General features: G+C 50.4%; 1 protein-coding gene across 8 annotated transcripts; it reads right to left on the bottom strand.

The window, feature by feature from the left end:
* On the bottom strand, positions 1–14,853 carry DMKN (dermokine). 8 transcript variants are annotated; one of them, XM_014536570.1, is made up of 20 exons: positions 14,323–14,852; positions 13,829–14,044; positions 13,687–13,746; positions 13,370–13,420; positions 13,162–13,216; positions 12,758–12,795; positions 11,629–11,691; positions 11,342–11,392; positions 9,337–9,390; positions 8,423–8,473; positions 8,258–8,302; positions 8,005–8,052; positions 5,494–5,550; positions 5,126–5,173; positions 3,377–3,427; positions 3,219–3,260; positions 2,806–2,877; positions 1,754–1,777; positions 1,603–1,646; positions 1–314 (listed from the first exon to the last, which is right to left on the bottom strand). In XM_014536570.1, coding segments are annotated over exons 1-20 (1,377 nt in total). In that variant the 5' UTR covers positions 14,629–14,852; the 3' UTR covers positions 1–313. The 8 variants fall into 8 exon arrangements, with proteins under 8 accessions (XP_014392056.1, XP_014392055.1, XP_014392057.1 ...); XM_014536569.1 differs by having other exon boundaries at positions 1,599–1,646; positions 14,323–14,850; XM_014536571.1 differs by having other exon boundaries at positions 1,599–1,646; positions 12,758–12,790; positions 13,172–13,216; positions 14,323–14,850.
* Between the last annotated feature and the right edge of the window lie 3,163 nt (positions 14,854–18,016).

Below are 18,016 nucleotides of genomic sequence, written 5' to 3'. Positions count from 1 at the left end.
TTAGAGAAAAAAAGATTCATGTTTTATTTCCACAGAGAAACTCAAAAGTGGGACGCTCCTCCTGAAAGATGGTCAGTGACTTCAGGTCACACATGGAGTAGGTAGAAAAAGTGGCTGGTTTATTTGATGAGGCTGGTGGTCAAGGAGGCGCCACATGCGTGGGAAGAAACAAAGGACAGGTCCCCAACCTAGAAAGAGCAGGTGTCAACACCCAGACCAGGGCTGGCCCAGAGGGAGAGCTGGGGGAGGGGCATGGCTGGGTTCCTCGATGACTGATGTTTCTCAGGGTCTCAGGCATTGTTGGGAGTAATTTTCTAGGAGAAAAGAGAAAATGGTAGAATGTGACCACTTCCAATCTTTTGAAACCAGACATCCTATCTTTTTGTGTTATTTCATTATTAAAATACTAGAAGCCCAGCACATGAAATTGTGCGGCCCTGCCCACCCACCAGCGCAGGTCTTTGGTCGTTTCAGTGTTAGGGCCACAGGCCTTTTATAATATAGATATTTATAGAACAAAATAGAAGTGTCCCTGCCCCTTCATTCCCCTCTTTGGGTGGGGGTAGGGGTGGGACACCGTTGTGAACAGGTTAGTGGCACCCAGAACTGAATGTCATATTCTTGCAGCAAGAGTGAGACTTCCTCTCTGAGCCTCAGTTTCTTCATCTGTAATATGTAAACAATTATAGCACCTTTTCCAGGAATTAATAGTATGGCACAAATAAAGGGCCAATCACAATGCCTGTCACATTTAAGTGTTTGCTAAGTGGTTGTTCTTTGTGTTTTTTTAATCTTTATTGTTGAAAGTCCCCTCCACTACAGATGCCCTTCTTTTTTTCTCATTGACCCCACCACCACCACCACCACACACCCATCCTTCCCAGGTCTTCCCTGCACTAGTGTCTGTGTCCATGGGCTATGCATATATGTAGTAAGTTCCCCAGTTAATCTCTCCCTATCCTCCATCCCCGCTTCCTTCTGAGATTCCATGTTTCTATGTCTCTGGGTCTATTTTGTTCATCAGTTTATTTTGTTCATTAGATTCCACATATGAGTGAGATCATGTGATACTTACCTTTCTCTGATTGGCTTATGAAACCAGGCATCCCTTCATTGAGCTTCTGCATTCCCACAGTTCCTTTGTGTCTTACCTATTTCACCTGCCATCCCCTCACTTTTGCTGTCCCCTAAAACAGGTTATGTGGTTCTGCCAAGTTAATCTATTACCTCTCCCCCACTGGGAACTCACTTCTTCCTCCTGCCTCTGACCCTTTACACCTGAAAGGCTCACCTCTCTGCAGTTGCCCTGCACAATTACTATCCCAGTCCCTCTCCTTAACCTAGTGTGCCATTCTTCTTCTCATATCTGTTCCTGCATGGTTTCCCCTCCAACAGGCCTTCACTCAGCACTCAGAGGTGCTTTCTGAGTAGATCATATCTTGTAAGTTTTTCTTCACACCCTCACATTGGACTCACCTTCTCAGTACCCTTAGAGGACCCACCCAGAGCAAAGCAAGTGCCATGATCCCAGCCCTGCCCCTGGACGATGGTGCCCCAGCTCCTGGATGAAGCTGAGCATGGCTCACTCTAATACTCACCTACCAGAACTTCAACCACTGCAGCAGGCCAGGTCGCGCCCGGGAAGCCTGTGGGACAGGGAGAATGTCTGAGTGGACATCGCACTTTCCCCTGCACAACCTCTGCCCTCAGACCCCTTTTCTCACAAGCCAATTTTCTTTGCCCCACTACTTACCGAAGAAGAAAGCGTGACTCCCCCCTGTAAAGAGATGATCAGAGTAGGTGATATGGGTGCTACAATGACCTCTCTGGACTCTGCCATGTTCCTGGTGCTCAGAAAGGGCTCAGTGGAAGGGGCAAGATCAAACCAATTTATCTCAAAGCTCCTTTGGGTCTGACTAGACATTCAGCCCATGGAAATTTTTTCACAGCACAATTTATCATCTTAAGTACACGTTACCCAAGATGATACTGAATGTGGTCCCTTAGCACACTCTGCCCACAGGAAGTGAATGAGAATAGGTAGGTCTCCCTCTGCCTGCAAGGCGGATGGAAATTAGCCACAAATAATTGGCAAAGTGGACACCCACAGGCAGTATGGACTGCCACTTCACCTGTCAGCAGAGAGTTTCTGATCTCTCGGTGGAAGGCCTCTCTGTGAGAACAGGGCTTGACTGTTCTGAGAGGGGGAGGGAAATACCACCTGTTTTTGCTTCACCAGCCCAATTAGTATTTAGCACATTTATTTACTGACTTTATAAGACTGCTTTCTTTGCAACTGAATGCAACAAAATTCTCAAATGTTCTTCCTTTTAGTTCTTTTTGGAATGAAGCATTTATTCCCACCAACCAAGAGTTCCTGGGCTAGCTTTGCCTATCCTCCTCCCCCTCTACCCGCACCACGCCCAGAAGGCCAGCAGTTGAAGAGGTAGAGAGTGGATGCTACGAAGGAAGGTGGCTTGTTCTGCCATGTTTCATGTGATTTTTCTAAGGAGCATGTACTGGTATTTCTCTTCGAGAGGATAGTGGTTCCCAGTTTTCTCCATGATGTAGCCACTGATCCCTTGTAACCTTTTCTGAATGTGGGTGCAGTGAGTCTTGAACCTTCTTCCTTTCTCTAAGAGCAGTTTGGAAATGCAAGATAGAAGGTGTGGAAAGAGATGACTTTCAGAGTGAACAGGATTTGGCCTCAGCTAACCCCCATAGAAGACCCTGGCAGCAAAAGCCTCCCTCCCTCACCTCCATGCAGAGACCCCAGTGGGAAAACAGGGCAGTTGCAAGTCTTACCTTAGCGGGGACCTTGGCGGAGTACTGCCCACCAGAGACAGTAGGATATGCCTGCTGGTTATAATTGTAGTTCTGCGGAAGAAAGCAAGGGTGGTGGGTAGTTGCGGGGGGGCGGGGTGGAGGACAGCACAGAAGGGATGAAACCATTTTTTCTCTGGAATAAACACCCAACTTCCCTGCCCTGGCTGGACCTTTCTCAAAGCCCCTGCCTTCTCCCCCTCCTGGTGTCAGGTGTTTTCTTTTCCAGAATCCCCTTCAGCCATCCAAGCTCACACGCTCACCTCCTATGGTCCCAGCCCAAATGGCTCTGCCTTCTTCCCTCTCCCAATTCAAGTGTTACTTGGGAGGTGAGGAAAAAAGACCAAGGAAAGAAGTGAGGTCTAAATCAGATGGTCGTGTGGCAGATATCTTACCTTAGAAGTTACTGCTGGTACCTCTGGCCATCCTGCACCAGGCTGAGAAAATTACAGAACAGAGGAGTGAAGGAGGAGAATATGATGTTGGCCAGACTGAGGAACAAGACTGAGAGAGGCTGAGGACCTCCAAGGTCAGTCTGAGGGCAGAGACTTACCTGACCAGCACTGCCTGCCCTCTTCTGAAGTGATGATGATGAATAGTTACCCTGCAAGAAAGGGGGCCACAGTTAGAGTGTCTCCACGGTCCTCAGGCCTTGCCAGACTTGTGGGACTCCAACATCCTGCTGCCTGGGTGCTGCCCTCCTTCTGGAGCACCCGCATCCCACCTACCCCGCCCCGTCCCTCTCAGTGGCCCATGAGTGCTGTCCACAGAGAGGGCAGTGAGCCTGGAGGAAACTGATGGTCCAGATAGATACAGATGATAGTTTCCACACTCAGTGCTGGGAAGTGAGGGTAGCAAACTGGGTTTAGCAACACCATCCCCACCCAGGCACCTGGAATGTTGGCAGGCTGGCCTGAGACTGAGCTAGAATGACAAATGTGTGGTGCCCACACAGGCTCCCATGAGAGCAGAACCCAGGCCCTAAGCCCCAGCCCACATTTTGCTGATGCCAAACCCTGCTCCCCGCATAGGCCCTTTTATCCCTGTTCACAATGTTGTTTGTGAGGCAAAGTGGAGTGTATAACGTTAGCTTTGGGTCAAAGAGAAAGAAAGGGGAGAAATACAAGGACATAGATGAAGGTACTTAAGACACTGCAGATGCACTACCCTCTCCCTCTCCCAGGTGAAGCAGGGGAAATTCCTAAGCAGTGGGAGAGAAGTTCAGTTCCTTCCATCAGCACTTCTCTACTAGGACACACCACCACCACCACACACACACACACACAGGGTTAGGGTGTCACACACACACACACACACACACACACACACAGGGTTAGGGTGCTCTTCTTAACTCTGACTTAACTCTCTACCTATCCTCACCTGACATTGAGTTTTAGCCCTAATACTGAGGTCACAAACTGGTTGATCACAGGCCTCCAGACATTTTTTACTTGGTTTGCATTTTTAAAATTGATTTAGTTATAAGCAATTCAATATCAGATTTCTAACTTTTCTTGAAGAATCAGGTGATGTGGTCACACTGGGACTACATGGGTACATGACAACACTCAGCTGGAAGGCCTTGGCCTCCTCCTTTGCATGGCCCCACCTGTCCGACTTCAGGTTCCTGGCCCATGTGTGAGTAAATGGGCAACTCTTGCCTCAGTGCCTAAGAGATCTGGTTCCTGAAAAGGCCACTGGCCATGCAGAACCGAGGTGTGGCTTTCTGGAGACCCAGAGTCCTGCCCGTCCTTCTCGGAACGCAGATATTCAGACCCTATGCACCTGCCTGCGGTTAACAATGACTTGATTCCCTCCCGCGCCCCCCCCCCACCCCATACCTACTGTTTCCCTTCAGCTTTCTTCCCTAGTTCCCCCCATTTCCGGTTCTGAGGTCCTTCCCTCTTCTCAACCTCCTGGTCCCCATCACCTGTTCACCCTGCAGTACCCACCCAGCTGTGGCTCCCCCCATGTCAGGCCAGGCCCAGCAGGAACAGCAGCAGAGACAGTGGCCAACTTCATGTGCCCGGGGCCTGTGAGGGCCCCCACCCTTGGCCTGGGCTTTTATCCTAAGGAGGACCTGCCATCCTGCTCTTTCTTCAGTGACTCACAGCTTCTCTCTCACACCCCACCCCCACTCAGCATTGCATAAAGGCAAGTGGGAAGGGAGGGAGGCACCCTCTCTCAGCAGAGAGAGTAAGGAACTGGCACAGAATCTGCAAGCCATTGTCAAGAACCCAGCACCCCACATCCCCAGAGCTGAGCTTCCTGACCCCAAAACAAGAGGTTCTGCCGCTCTTACCTCAATAATTTCTTTCCAGTTCAAAAAAGGAGTATTGTGTTTGAAATCCTGGAGGAAGAAGGAGAGATGAGTGGGCCACAGGGAGACAGAGGGTGGAGTGTGGCAGCTCATTGGGAAAGTTTCAAGACCACGCACAAGAATGGGTTTTGGAGCCCGGGTGTGGTTGGGGTTAGATGAAGATACACTTATTACAGGTGTTAGAATTTTTGAGGGTATTAGTGATAAGATTTGGATGAGGTTTCCCATCTCCAAAATAAACAGAGGGGGAATTTTGTGACAGGAGCTGGGGTTTGGCTGCCTTGAGGGAGATAGAGAGAGGGACAGGATGACCAGGGTCCCAGTTCTTCAAAAAGTGAGAATTCTCCTACCTCCCAGAGTCGACTGAAGTAGAGGAGGGCTCGAGTGCTGGGGGATGGGACTTGGCCCTGTGGATGAAAGGTGGGGAGCAGGTTAGCAGAGAGCCTGACCCCCTGATCATCTAAGCCCCTACTCCTGCTCCCACCATTTCTCGGTCTTCATAATTGCACTATGACCAAGATTTTGGGGGAAGCTGGGTGTCTTTAGGGACCAGAAAACTATTTTTGCAAGCAGAGGAAGAGAGAAGCTAGATCTCTGGAGCCATTAACCGTCCTTTCCGCCTCTAGCACACACAGAGTGTTCTTCTCTATCCCATTTCCCCTTCCTCTGGCTGAACATAACAGTAGCAAAACCTCAAGACTAAGAACTGCCCACAGAGCTTCCTGCCTTTTCACCTGCCATGCCACCTCCAGCCCATTTCCCAAAGTTGTGGGGCTTAAGTTACCCCTTCCTCCCCTCCCCCGGGATAACAGTTGAGACGTAAGAAAGGAGCAGACACCAGGAGTGTGGGGCAGCTAAGGTTTATTTCAAGGGCAAAGGTTGAGATTAGTGGTGAGTAGTGTTTTTTTAAGAAAGGGTGGGGGGCTCCCATCCATCTGGTAGCTCCTTGTCTGGAGGTCACGGGATGTGAAAGCTCCTCTCGTCCTGGGCAAAGAAATGGGTTCTAAGAGGGAGCTCGAGGAATAGGACTTCAGGGAGTAATGGAAAGTCAAGGTTATATTAGACCCCTGCTCCAGAAATCTGCAGGGACCTTTTTGAACCACGGCTGTCATCCAGTCAACCCCAGATATTCCAGCTTGGACTTGAAAACTCTCGTACCTTGCCAGGAATGTTATGTACGGCCCCCCTGTCTTCACTCCTCACTCTGTAGGAAGTCCTCAGCACCTCACCCGGCACTGTGAAGGAGCCAGAGCTCACCATTCTCTTCTCTGCCCATCTCTGTTCTGTCCCTCTTCTGAGATCTGTGCCTCTGGGAAGTCGCCCCAGATGAATCCTGCCTGACTGCAGGCACTCACTGTACTGTGCCCTCTAGATGTGCAAAACGCTTGGCTATCCGTCCTGGCCCTCTGGGAGGTGTCTGTGTGTGCCCGAAGGTCCCCATGCTCAGGGGTCTGGCTTCCCCAGTAAGGAGTTCACAGTAAGGAATCTTGCCCCACCAGAGATTGTGCTTCTAAACCAGAAACAGTCTATTTTGTTCATTTAGCTCATGCAAACCAAACTGTGCTGCATCTGGGAACATCTGTATCTTCTGTCTTCCACTCCCCCTTATCCCAAAGGGAAGGCTTTGGCTTTCCTGGGGTTTGGGCTGCCTCTTTGCTTCCCCCTATCAGTACCCCTTTTCCCCCACAAGTTTTGGAGGACAGGATCCTAATTTTCATTCTTTTAAGTTAAGGCTTAGAAACTCAACTGAACACGGCCAGTCAGGTGGCTAGAATGGCTGTGATGGGCAGGGGGAGTCTGACTGCTGGAGAGCAAGTCCCCATGGCAAGAAGCAGCTGCTACTCAGCTTTAGTTTATTGTAGTCCATGGAATGGGGCCTTGTGTTGACAAATTTTTCAATAGAAGTCAGAAATCCAAGTCATTTTGTGAAGTCTATACATTTTTAAACTTTGGCAACTGATTCATATTGTGTGTGTGTTTTAATATATCCAAAAAAATCACATAATTGGGCTGCCAGTTACAGTTTTTGCTTTTGGTATTTGTTCGGGTTATTTGTCTGCTCTCATCCTCTCCTTCCAGTCCACTCTCTCTACTATTCTGGTGTCATGTTAGCTTGGCCAGGGGTTTTCCTACAAGAGGAGGGGGTGAGCAGGGAGGAAGAAGAAAGGGCTCCAGGACTCCATGTGTCCCCTAATATTATGTAAGTACAGGGCACCCATTAGGCACTCAGTAAATGTTGGCTTTCTCCTTCCCTTCTCTCTCTGTGTCAGTCCTCATGTGGCCTTTTAGCTCCACCTGACTATTCAGTCCACCCTCCCACCCCGGCCTCTGCTACCTCTCCCATTAACCTCCAGGTCTCGGAGGGGAAACTGAGGTTTAGACCTGTGCAAGTCTGCATGTTAGGATATGAAAGAGGCCCATTCATTTCTCATCCTCAATACCCAACTGTTTGCAAAGTCTCCCTCTCTTCATATCTCAACTGTTCTTCCTCCTTGTTTTTGTTCTATTCCACCCTCCCACCCCGGCCTCTGCTACCTCTCCCATTAACCTCCAGGTCTCGGAGGGGAAACTGAGGTTTAGACCTGTGCAAGTCTGCATGTTAGGATATGAAAGAGGCCCATTCATTTCTCATCCTCAATACCCAACTGTTTGCAAAGTCTCCCTCTCTTCATATCTCAGCTGTTCTTCCTCCTTGTTTTTGTTCTTTTTTTTTTTTTGTTTTGTTTTGTTTTGTTTTTTTTAGCACTAGCCAAAATGCTCTTCATGGCCATCATCATTATTTCACCTGGCTCAGAGGTTTAGCTTTCTTCTCTATATTCCTCTCCCACAAAGATCATATGACATGGCCTTCCAGCCCTTACCTTGTTTATGGCATCCCAGTTAATGAAACCCAGCTTGGCTTTAAAGTTCTGCAGAGAAGAGAAAAAAGAAAAAAGGAGACTGGTCAAATTGGATCATAATAATGTAATTGGCTTGGAGCCTCGGGACAAGAGAGGTCAAGGACCACCACTGACAGTAGTTATAGAAAGAGGACTTCATCCTGTGAGGTCAATGGGACAGGATTTTGGCTTTCCAAAAGAGAATGAGTGAGCAGAGCAGTCTTGCTGAACTCACCTTCCAGAAAGTGTCGAAGTTGAAGGGCCCAGAAGTCTGAGAGTTCTAAGGAACCAATGAGAAATGGGATGAGAATAAGAACACACTTCGTGAGCAAGAGGCAGGGGCAGGAGCTATGGATGTCTGGAGGGTCCTGGCTTAAGGTGGGGTGATGCCTCCACTCACCAAGTTATCGATTCCACCGACAGCTTCACCTCCCCCACTGGACCCTTGCCCCTGGGTGGGGAAAGGGGACTGATGTTCAAGGCTCATGCATCTTGTTATGCATACCACCCATCAGCCTGCTCCTGGCCCACTCATCTTTGCCTTTGCTCAAGCACCATGAACCCTCTGTAAAGTCACCTCTCTTCTTTACACAGCACCTAAGAACCCCACCTCCAGAAAGCCTTCCTGGAATGACTCATTATTTGCTGCCTAGCATAACCCTACCCACTTCCTAATATATAGCCTCACTGTGCGCCAAGCACTATGCCTTATCCTGCCATGTCCTTTGTGGAGATGTCTCCATTTGACAGATGAGGAAACTGACACTCAGAGCTGTGCAGAGCTTGCCTCGGATCTATCTCCATGCCAGAGTTCAGTGTCTGGATCCTGAGCCCCCTTGGTCAGGATATGATGCAGAAAGCTCTGCAGTAGCTGTGGGGGTGAAAAAGTTGGGCTTCACAGTGCCCATTTTATCCAAGAGGAAGGCCAGACTCACAGAGGTCAACTGACTTGCCTGATCACAGATGACAAGTGATCTCCCATTTCTAACTCAAAGTTCACTGCCTTTATGCTTCTCCACACTGCCTTCTAAGTATGATTTTTAAAATCCCCCTTAGCTAGCCATTCTTCTGTTATTTTAATCTGTTTTTTTTCCCTCACAGAGGTAATAGGATTGTGATTGTAGTTGTAAAAGGGAGAGAATGGGTGAATCAAGAATGACAGGGATCCTGGACCCCTGTTGATCTCCTGGTAGTCACCTGACAGATTCAGAGAAGCTGGCAAGAAGAAACTGATATTTCTCTTTCTTTTCCAAAGCCCTTTGCATTCTATCCCCACACTCCACCATCCCTTCTCCTAAAGACATCCCTGCTCACCTGATAATTGCCTTGGGAGTCCCCAAGGAGGCGACTACCTTCCCTGCTTATTCCCTGAGGAGAGAGAAAATGGAGAGTTGGCGGGGAGGCAGGCAGGATGAGAGGTGAGAAGTAGGTGAAGGATTCCTGAATCGGGGGACTGAGGCAGGAGCAGGGCCGAGTCCTTCCCAGGACCCCAAGAGAGGCCCTTCTCTCTGGGTAGCTCTATCTTTCCTGGCAAATCTTGTTTCACCCCCTTGTGGATAGGGCTACTTCTCACTTAGGATGCTCATTGGTACCATCACCATCTGTTTCTATTCAGTCTGCAAGCTGTCCACAGTTCAGTGGGAATAGCCTTTGCCACCAAGTAGGAACCCGCCAGGCTGCTGTACTAAATTAATTCAAAATGCAGGCTGGGCTGATGTTTTGCTTTAGTCAGAAAGGTGATGCCTGCTGGAAGAGTCCCTGGGAGATGAGGCGGCACAGAAGTCAACTGCTAGTCTCCTCCTATGGCAGAGGTCAGCACCTTTTGAGTTCTGCTTTCACTGTTTGGTATGGATCCCAGACCCATCGGCACCTCTTCATTCCCAGAGCTAAAATCTAGACCAGGCTGGGAGGTGGGATTGTCTGTCCTGTTAGTATTGCCGCTGCCACAGTCCCTACTCTCCTCACCCTGATGTCGCCAAGCCGCTGGGGCCTCTGAAGCCCTGAGGGACAAGACAGTGAGACACAGGTCATTGTTTTACCAGGTCCATCCCTGCAAATTCATGTATGATTTAATATGATTCCTCTTAAAATCCTAATGGAAATCTCTTTGGAACTTGTCAAAATCATCTTGAAGTTCATTTGGAAGAATAGATGCCTAACAATTGGTAAGAAAACACTGAAAAAGATGAGCAGCAAATGGACTTGTACTGGCAGATATTAATGTACTATAAAGCTACCATGAATAAAACTGTAGTTCCTGTCCCAGAACAGATCTATCGATTAATAGAACCCCCAGAAGCTCTCCCCAAATATTAAGGTATATATACATGATGTTTTAAATCAGTGGTAGAAATGATTCAATACAGGGCTGGGAATACCAGTTATGTTTTTTGGGGAAAAACTTATTTATACCTCACAGTTTCCTCCCTTTTGTTTTTATCTGATTGTCTCCTACGGCAGCTCACAGATCTGATTCAAAGTGTAGGGCCTGCCTAGTTGGATCCAGGAGTGGACTAGACAGAATACACCAGAATACCGCCCAGGTGGATTAAAGAGTTAAATTTAACAATGAAATTATAGAAGTGTTAGTAATGCTAGAAGAAAATAAAGACCTTTATTTTCAAGAGCAGACACCATAGAAAAACAGACTTTGGTATGTAAAAAACTAGAAATAGAGTAACAAACTGGGAGACGTTTTCTTGAAACCTGTCTACCCATAAAAGGTTACTATCCCCAATATTTTAGGAGCTCTTCAGAGAGCCTTGTCAATGTAGCATCATAGGGTCATGCTCCTCGCCCTGCAGGAGACACACCAGGTGCTGCTGCTCTGCACCAGCCTCCCCCAGAGCTTGTTAGAAGCCAGGATCTTGGCAACACCCCAGAGCTGAATCAGAACCCGCATTTTCACAAGACCTCTGGGCCATTCGTGGGCACCTTGGTGTAGCACTTCCTCTGTCAGTGCTCCAGGTTCTGACCGGAAAGCCCAAATTTCCAGAATAACTAGGAGGGGGATGCATGCAAACCAATGTCAAAGGAGTTAGCAAATTGTGTTCACTAGCCAGGCATAGGACAATTGAAACATTTATGTTTCTAAAAGGACTGGTCTTCAGGTGACTTTCACAGCCCTGTCTGTGGGGGTATGTCCCATAAGGATTTGCAATGAATTATTCCTTTAGAGATTATTGGTAATTTTATGTGCTTGGTCTCTGCCCCTAAATTGTAATTGAAGATTAGCATTAGGAGTGGAGAGCAGAGCTGGGTTACAAGGAGTGGCACTGCGGCAGTGATGAACTGCGGTAACCACAAGTTTGGCTCTCACCTGACCCCCAGATCCTCCGGACACTCGGACTCCATTTCCTGGGTTGTCACACTGTGGGTGAGAGAGAGAGAAGACTTCCTCTCAGTCTTTACCTAGACGCCAATTCCAGCCCTCAAGTTGCAGTCTTTTAGCCCCGAGGTTCACGCACGTCAGCCCCACCCCAGCAGCGGTCCACCCCATTCTCAGCCCCAGCGGTCACTCTCCCACCATCCACGGGGCCTCCTCTTTTCCTTCCCACAGTTTCAGTTTCAGGGAGATCCATGCAGGTGCAAACCGTAGACACTCACCTCGGGTTTATGTCCACCACCACTTCCTCCGCTGTTTCCTGAGGAAGAGCTGCTACTGTGTTCCTACAAGGGAAAGCAAGAGTCCATCTGGTGTCTTCAAGGGACTTGGGAGGGACCAAATGATTCCCAGCCATGTTAACCCCCTCTGCCTGCCCCCCGTCTTCAGCCAGCCGTTCACTGAGGGAAGTGATGGGAGCACAGGGAAGACCAGGTGTGGCCAAGTGCATTTGGGAATGTGGGGTAATCCCACCACATGCCGGGGTGGGAGGCCTCTGGAGCCTAACTGCACAAAGGTCCCCTGACACCTGAGGGCAGGCTGGCCTCGTGCTGCCCTGCCCCGTCTCTCCTCTCCCCTGCCCTCTCCTGGAACCTAGAAAGGGGAAAGGGCCACTGGCAGGGAGCCTGATCAACATGCCTAGAATTTTCTAAGGGAAAATCAGATGGGGTAAAAGCCAGCAGAACAAAGAGCAGTAAATTAAAGCAGCTTATGTGATCTGGCTTGTTCTAGTTGCCTCCCTCCTCTTGCCGGACACCTTCCCCAGACTCCAAAGGAAGCCAGTAGTGTTCTCTCTCTTCAGGCCCCCTCCTGGAGATCCCTCCTAATCCAGCTGACAGGTTGTGGTCCCTTCCTGGTCCTTTCACCATCAGGGAGGGGCCTCGTGTGCAGCATCTGTGTTAGTTCGCCTGGACCACAGCCCTGTAGTGTCTTAAGTCTCCACGTGTGCAGGCTTGCCCCCATTCTCCCGGCCGGGAGCATCCCTAACAAGTATTATGTTGTTCCGTGCCCACCTCTCTTCTTCCACTCTTCACCCCCCGCGGTAGTCAGATTTCCAAGTGGCCACAACGGCAGGAATAGGGGTTAGACAGGAGAGAGAAGATCCCCACCCTCATGGAGCAGAGATAAGGGACAGAGTGAGCAGAAGTAGGGAGGGCACCTCTTCTGCAAGCCTGCTTGGTGGGGCTGGGAAGGTGGGAAACAAAGGGAAGGAGCCACAGGATGACACTGCCAGTGACGCCACCCACCCCAGGGCTGGCAGCGTTCAGAAAGGCCTTGGAGCGCATCTCCTCGACCGGGACCTCCACGGGCCTCAGCCTCATCTCTGCCTTTCAGCATAGGAGCAGAACTCACCCAGTTGCCCCCAGAACTGCTGCCGCTGCTGCCACCGCCGCTGTTGCCGTAGCTGCTACCGCCACTGCTGCCACTGCTGCCACCGCCGCTGCTGCCACTGCTGCCACCGCCGCTGCTGCCACTGCTGCCACCGCCGCTGCTGCCACTGCTGCCACCGCCGCTGCTGCCACTGCTGCCACCGCCGCTGCTGCCACTGCTGCCACCGCCGCTGCTGCCACTGCTGCCACCGCCGCTGCTGCCACTGCTGCCACCGCCGCTGCTGCCACTGCTGCCACCGCCGCTGCTGCCACTGCTGCCACCGCCGCTGCTGCCACTGCTGCCACCGCCGCTGCTGCCACTGCTGCCACCGCCGCTGCTGCCACTGCTGCCACCGCCGCTGCTGCCACTGCTGCCACCGCCGCTGCTGCCACTGCTGCCACCGCCGCTGCTGCCACCGCCACTGCTGCCGCCACTGCTTCCCTGAGGGACCAGAGCGAGGACTAAAGGTGAGAACACCAAGATTGCTTCCCTCCATTCCCTTGCTCTCTTGCTCGGGCATATTCCTGCCCAGTCTGAGGAAAGAGAGTTCTGTTTTCTCCCTGTGCCCGATGCTTCGGGTGCCCCGCCTCTTACCCAAGAGTTGCTAGAGCTTCCACCTGAGCCAGAGGGCGGAGGGTTGGTGCACTGCAGAAGAAATGGGACAGGTGCGTTGTGAGGTTTCAGTTAGGGCCGTCGCCACGCCAGGCTCTCCTTCCTCACGTGGCTCGGCTTTCTTTCCCAACGTGTTCCTCCCCCACCCATCGCACTGACATCCCGCTCTCCCTTGCCTCCTCTCCACGCTCATCTCTCCCTGGCCAATCTGCCTCCCCATCTTTTTTTCCTCTTTGTCTCTCCTACTTTCTGTCACAGGCACCCAGACACCCTCTTCTGGCCCCGACTCTTCCTCTTACCTCCGTATTTGGGTTGCTGTTGCCCCTCACTGAGCCATAACCAGGTTGGGCCACAGCTCCCTGCAGGGAGGATGAGACTAAGTATGAGAGTGTGGGCCTGAAGGGGTGAAGGTACAGGATCAGGGCTGGGTGCTTACTTTACCTGAGTGTTGGGCCCCAAGTTGTATGGCCCTCCATTGCCTCCTTGACCCCAGGAGTTTCCCTGAGAGTTGGTTCCGAAGCTGCCACCTGAGCCTCCAGCGTGTCCATGGATCCAGGGATTGCCTGGACCTTCGGGATTGCCCTGGCTGTGGGCTCCGAGGCTACCCTGAGAGCCAAAGGTGCCGTGGCCTCCAGATGGAGGCTGGCCATTGGTTCCCTGCAAGGACAACATGCGAGCACTTAGTGTGTGTGACCTTATCGCTCATGATGGGGCAAGGCAGGCAGAGCAACTAAGATAGAGAGGAGCCAGAGCAGGGCATAAGGAGAGGCAGGGAGAGACCCCAAGGTGGTAGAGAAAGGATGCATAGCATGGACGGAAACTGCCCCAGACGGCCACTAGTAAGACTCCTTCACCTTTCCATTGATTCCCAAGATTCTCAACCCAGCTTCCTACAGTCTCCCGTTTCCACACCGAGCTTCCTTCCAGCCACTCACCCAAGCACCGTTGCTGCCAGGCATCCCCTGCCAGGAGCTGTGGGCAGCATCTATTCCATGTCGAATAATGTTCTCAGCCTGTCTGCCAGCCTCACTCCCAGTGTTTCCAAGAGCATGGGCTGCCTCTCCAGCCCCTTGGCCAATGGCCTCCCTGATTCCATGACTAATGGCATCTCCTGCCGCATGTCCAACGGCTTCCCCAAAACCTGCTTCAGCTCTTGCCCCTCCACTTAACAATGGGCCAGCCTCCCCACTGCCCAGGTACAGGGCCAGCAGGAGGCAGGCCAGGGACCCCTGTAACTTCATCTCTGCCTCACTCCTTCTCCCTCCTAAGTGTCTTTTTCCCACCCAAGTTTCCTTCTGTTGGCCCTTTCTCTTCTCTGTGCCGTGTACCCTCCTCTGTTCTCTTTTTCCTTCTGACTTCTTGTTCTCACTCCTTCTAGGTCTGCAGCCTCCTCTCTCCTTTCCCAGACTCCCCTGCCTTCCCAGAGGCCTCCTCCCTGCCACTACTCCTTATACTGCAGCTTGGGAGAAGGTGACAGGGCTGGGCAGCCCGGAGTCCCTCCTCCCAGTGACTCAGGGCCAGCCACTGATAGGGTAATGAGCTGTAATTGTGAGTCTGAAAGTCTGTGTTGAAACAGAGAGGGAGCCCATGCATCAGGGAGGGAGGGAGAAATGGAATGAGATGGCTGCAAAGTGTTTCAGTTTCCCAACCCCAGGAATTTGGGGCGCAGGGTGGGGATGGGGGCACCTGAGGAGATAGTCTGTTGGTGTCTCCTAGAGGTGGTAGGTGGAGGGAAATTACAGGCCGGGCCCTACCAGTGGGGCAAGGATACGAAACTCAGTGGGAAAGGGGACAGGTGAGTTAGGTGTCAGCTAGCCTAGGTCGGGGGGGCATCAGAATGGAGTCAGGTGACTTTCAGTTTCAATTAGCCTTTGCCTCTCCCATTTCTCTTCTCCCCCAGGCTGCCATCTAAAGGTGCCTGCCCTCACCCTCTTCCACAACTCCAAAGAGCCTGGGAGCTATGAGACTGGCCTCAGGTTTCAGTAGAGACCCCAGGCCTCCGGGAAGGAAGTGGCCACGACCCTGAGAGTGGTCATCAGGGTGTCTCAGTTAGCATCCTGGTGGCTCTTGGCTAAGAAAGCTGGGTGTGGAGCAGGGGAGCTGGGCGGGCCAGCCACCCCCAGGGAATGAGTGGGAGGGAAAGACCTTGGGAGGGAGCAGCTGACCCAAGCACCCATCCTGTTTACCTGTTACGGAAGGGACACGTGTGTGAGTTCATGGCCTCCTGGGAGGGCTAGGACTGCACCAGCTCACCCCACCCACCCCCAGCCTCCCCCCAGGGGCCAGGATGACTCTGGAACGGGAGGAGGGGTCAGCACAAGGGCAGGAACCCTATGTCAGCAGCATGATGCTCTGCGGGTCCCAGCTCAGGATGTGGAACTTGGTCAGGTCTCATCCCTGCTTAGCAAGCATGGCTGCCTCTGTACTCCCAGGAGTCCAGGCCCTCCCACTTGCCACTGCCTTGTATCACCACGACTCATAGCCCAGTTAGGAGGGGTCAGTTTCCATCGGCCTTTCTCAATGTCTCCCAGTCAGTCTCTCTCTCCACCCCAGCACCCACACCCCAACTTGTAACATTCAACACCTCTTACCATGTGAAAACAATCCCTGCCTGTCCTCAGCAGCTCCTACCTCCCTGTTACTCCATCTCTGACTCTTCAATGATGATAATAAATGTGGTGGTAATAATAATAATAATAATAATAATAATAATAATTGCAGCTCCAATCTATCAAGGGCTTTCTATGTGTCCAGCACTGGACTAAACACTTTAAGGCTCAGACAGCCCTGGAGATCAGTCTTATTATTACCCCATTTAGAGATGGAGAAGTTGGGGTTCAGAGAGGACATGTGAATGTGTGGTAGAGCAAAACCCAAGCCCAGCCTGCCCCTCTCCTAAGCCCTGATCCTCAGCATTTTCTGTCACCTCAGTATTTCAGACTTCCCCCTGCTTTTCAAAGCCCTCATTCTTCCCTGGATAAAATTGGTTTTGGTTTTGCCCTGGCATCTTGTGGGGGGAGGGGAGCAGGAGTAAATCTGAGGCCTCCAGAATTGGTGATGGAGACCCCAGTCCTGAGCCTGCTGCTTCCCACTGGCCGAGGACAGGACCTCGGCAGGCAGCAGAGTGCCCACTGACTCAGAGTCCTTGCCACACTTCCTTCGTGGGACACACCTTCACAATGGGATACGTCTGCCCTCTCCCTTCTTTATTGCTAAGACTTTTCTTTAAGCTAGCTTACTTTCTTAATTTTAAGAGAATATTTTATATTGCTGCTGGAAGTAGAAAGCCAGAATCACTTGCCCATAAATAGAAAGTACCAGAAAAACATAGAGAGAAGCAAACAATGGTATTGCATTATATATGGCTGCAGTTTCTGCATCCTCTTTATTAGCAAGTCTGAGAGGTGTTTTAAGGCGCACCAGCACAGAAACTGAGTCTTTCTCTTTAACAAATCAGAAAGCTTCAAAGAAAATGAGAAAAGTGTTTCTCACTGAGTGGTTCAGAGTGATCTAAAGCCATGTTCACAGACCACCTAAATTTTCCCCTACAACCAGCAGGTTCATGTTCTACCTTCTGAGAAAAACTGCCTCAGACATCTCTGTACCTGAGCAGTCACCTCAAATCAGTCTTAAGGCATAGTTATTATATACCCAACCCAATAGATGATGTGGTGCTTTCACATGCATGATCTCATTTAATCCTCACTATAACCTCAGGAAGGAAGTTATTCCCATTTTACAGATGAGGTAACTGAGGTCTAGAGTTTTAAACACATACACAGGATCATATGTGAAAAGATTATGGTAAAATGGAGTTGTCAGAATTTTACCCAAGTCTGTCAGACTCCAAACAGCTTTGACCCTACATCACCATGCCTCCCATGTTTTATATATGATAGCATCCACATAGCTGTCATGCCCGCATCATGTCCACGACCCTCTGATTTCATCTTTTCTCTCTCATTCACCACTTTATTCATTCAACAAGTATTTATTGAGTACCTACCCTGTGCCATGCCTGTTCTAGGCACGGAACAAGATCATCAAAATCTCTTTCCTTAGGGAGCTCACATTCATTGTGGGGGAGTTTGGACAATAAACCTCTCAGGTGGTGATGAACACTATGAAGGAAAACACAGTGGAGTGAGGGAATAGAGAAGACAGATAGGGTGGTCAGGAAAGGGCTCTTTGAGATGTCACCAATGAGCTGAAACCCATAGGAGGTGAGAAACTGAGCCAGGAGGATATCTGGGGATAGTGTATCCCAAGCAAGGAAATGGTCGTGCAGAGGCTTTGAGGCTGGAGCAGGGAGAATGGGAAGAGTTTAAATCAAAGAGGTAACCATTTTTTAAATTTAATTTATTGGGGTGACATTGGTTCATAAGATCATATAGGTTTCAAGTGTACATTTCTATGGTACATGATTTATATAATGCATTGTGTGCCCGCCACCCAAAGTCAAAGTATCTTCTGTCACCATATATTTGGCCCCCTTTACCTTTTACTACCCCCGCCCCCACCTCTTCCCTCTGGTAACCCCCATACTGTTGTCTGTATCTATGAGTTTCAGTTTTATATCCCACATAATGAGTGAAATCATATGGTTCTTAGCTTTTTGTGACTGACTTA

Source organism: Myotis brandtii, unplaced genomic scaffold (genome assembly GCF_000412655.1).
Source record: "Myotis brandtii unplaced genomic scaffold, ASM41265v1 scaffold165, whole genome shotgun sequence".
NCBI lineage: Eukaryota > Metazoa > Chordata > Mammalia > Chiroptera > Vespertilionidae > Myotis > Myotis brandtii.
Note: the sequence above shows the minus strand (reverse complement) of the source record. Positions and strands in the feature narration are given on the sequence as shown.

Excerpts from the sequence above, each read along its gene's own strand:
- DMKN (XM_014536569.1), bottom strand. The coding sequence starts at position 14,628 with ATGAAGTTACAGGGGTCCCTGGCCTGCCTCCTGCTGGCCCTGTACCTG. Across the intron at positions 14,045-14,322 it reads CTGGCAGCAACGGTGCTTGG|GGAACCAATGGCCAGCCTCC; the intron begins GTGAGTGGCTGG and ends TTGTCCTTGCAG. Across the intron at positions 13,421-13,686 it reads ACAGCAACCCAAATACGGAG|TGCACCAACCCTCCGCCCTC; the intron begins GTAAGAGGAAGA and ends TTTCTTCTGCAG.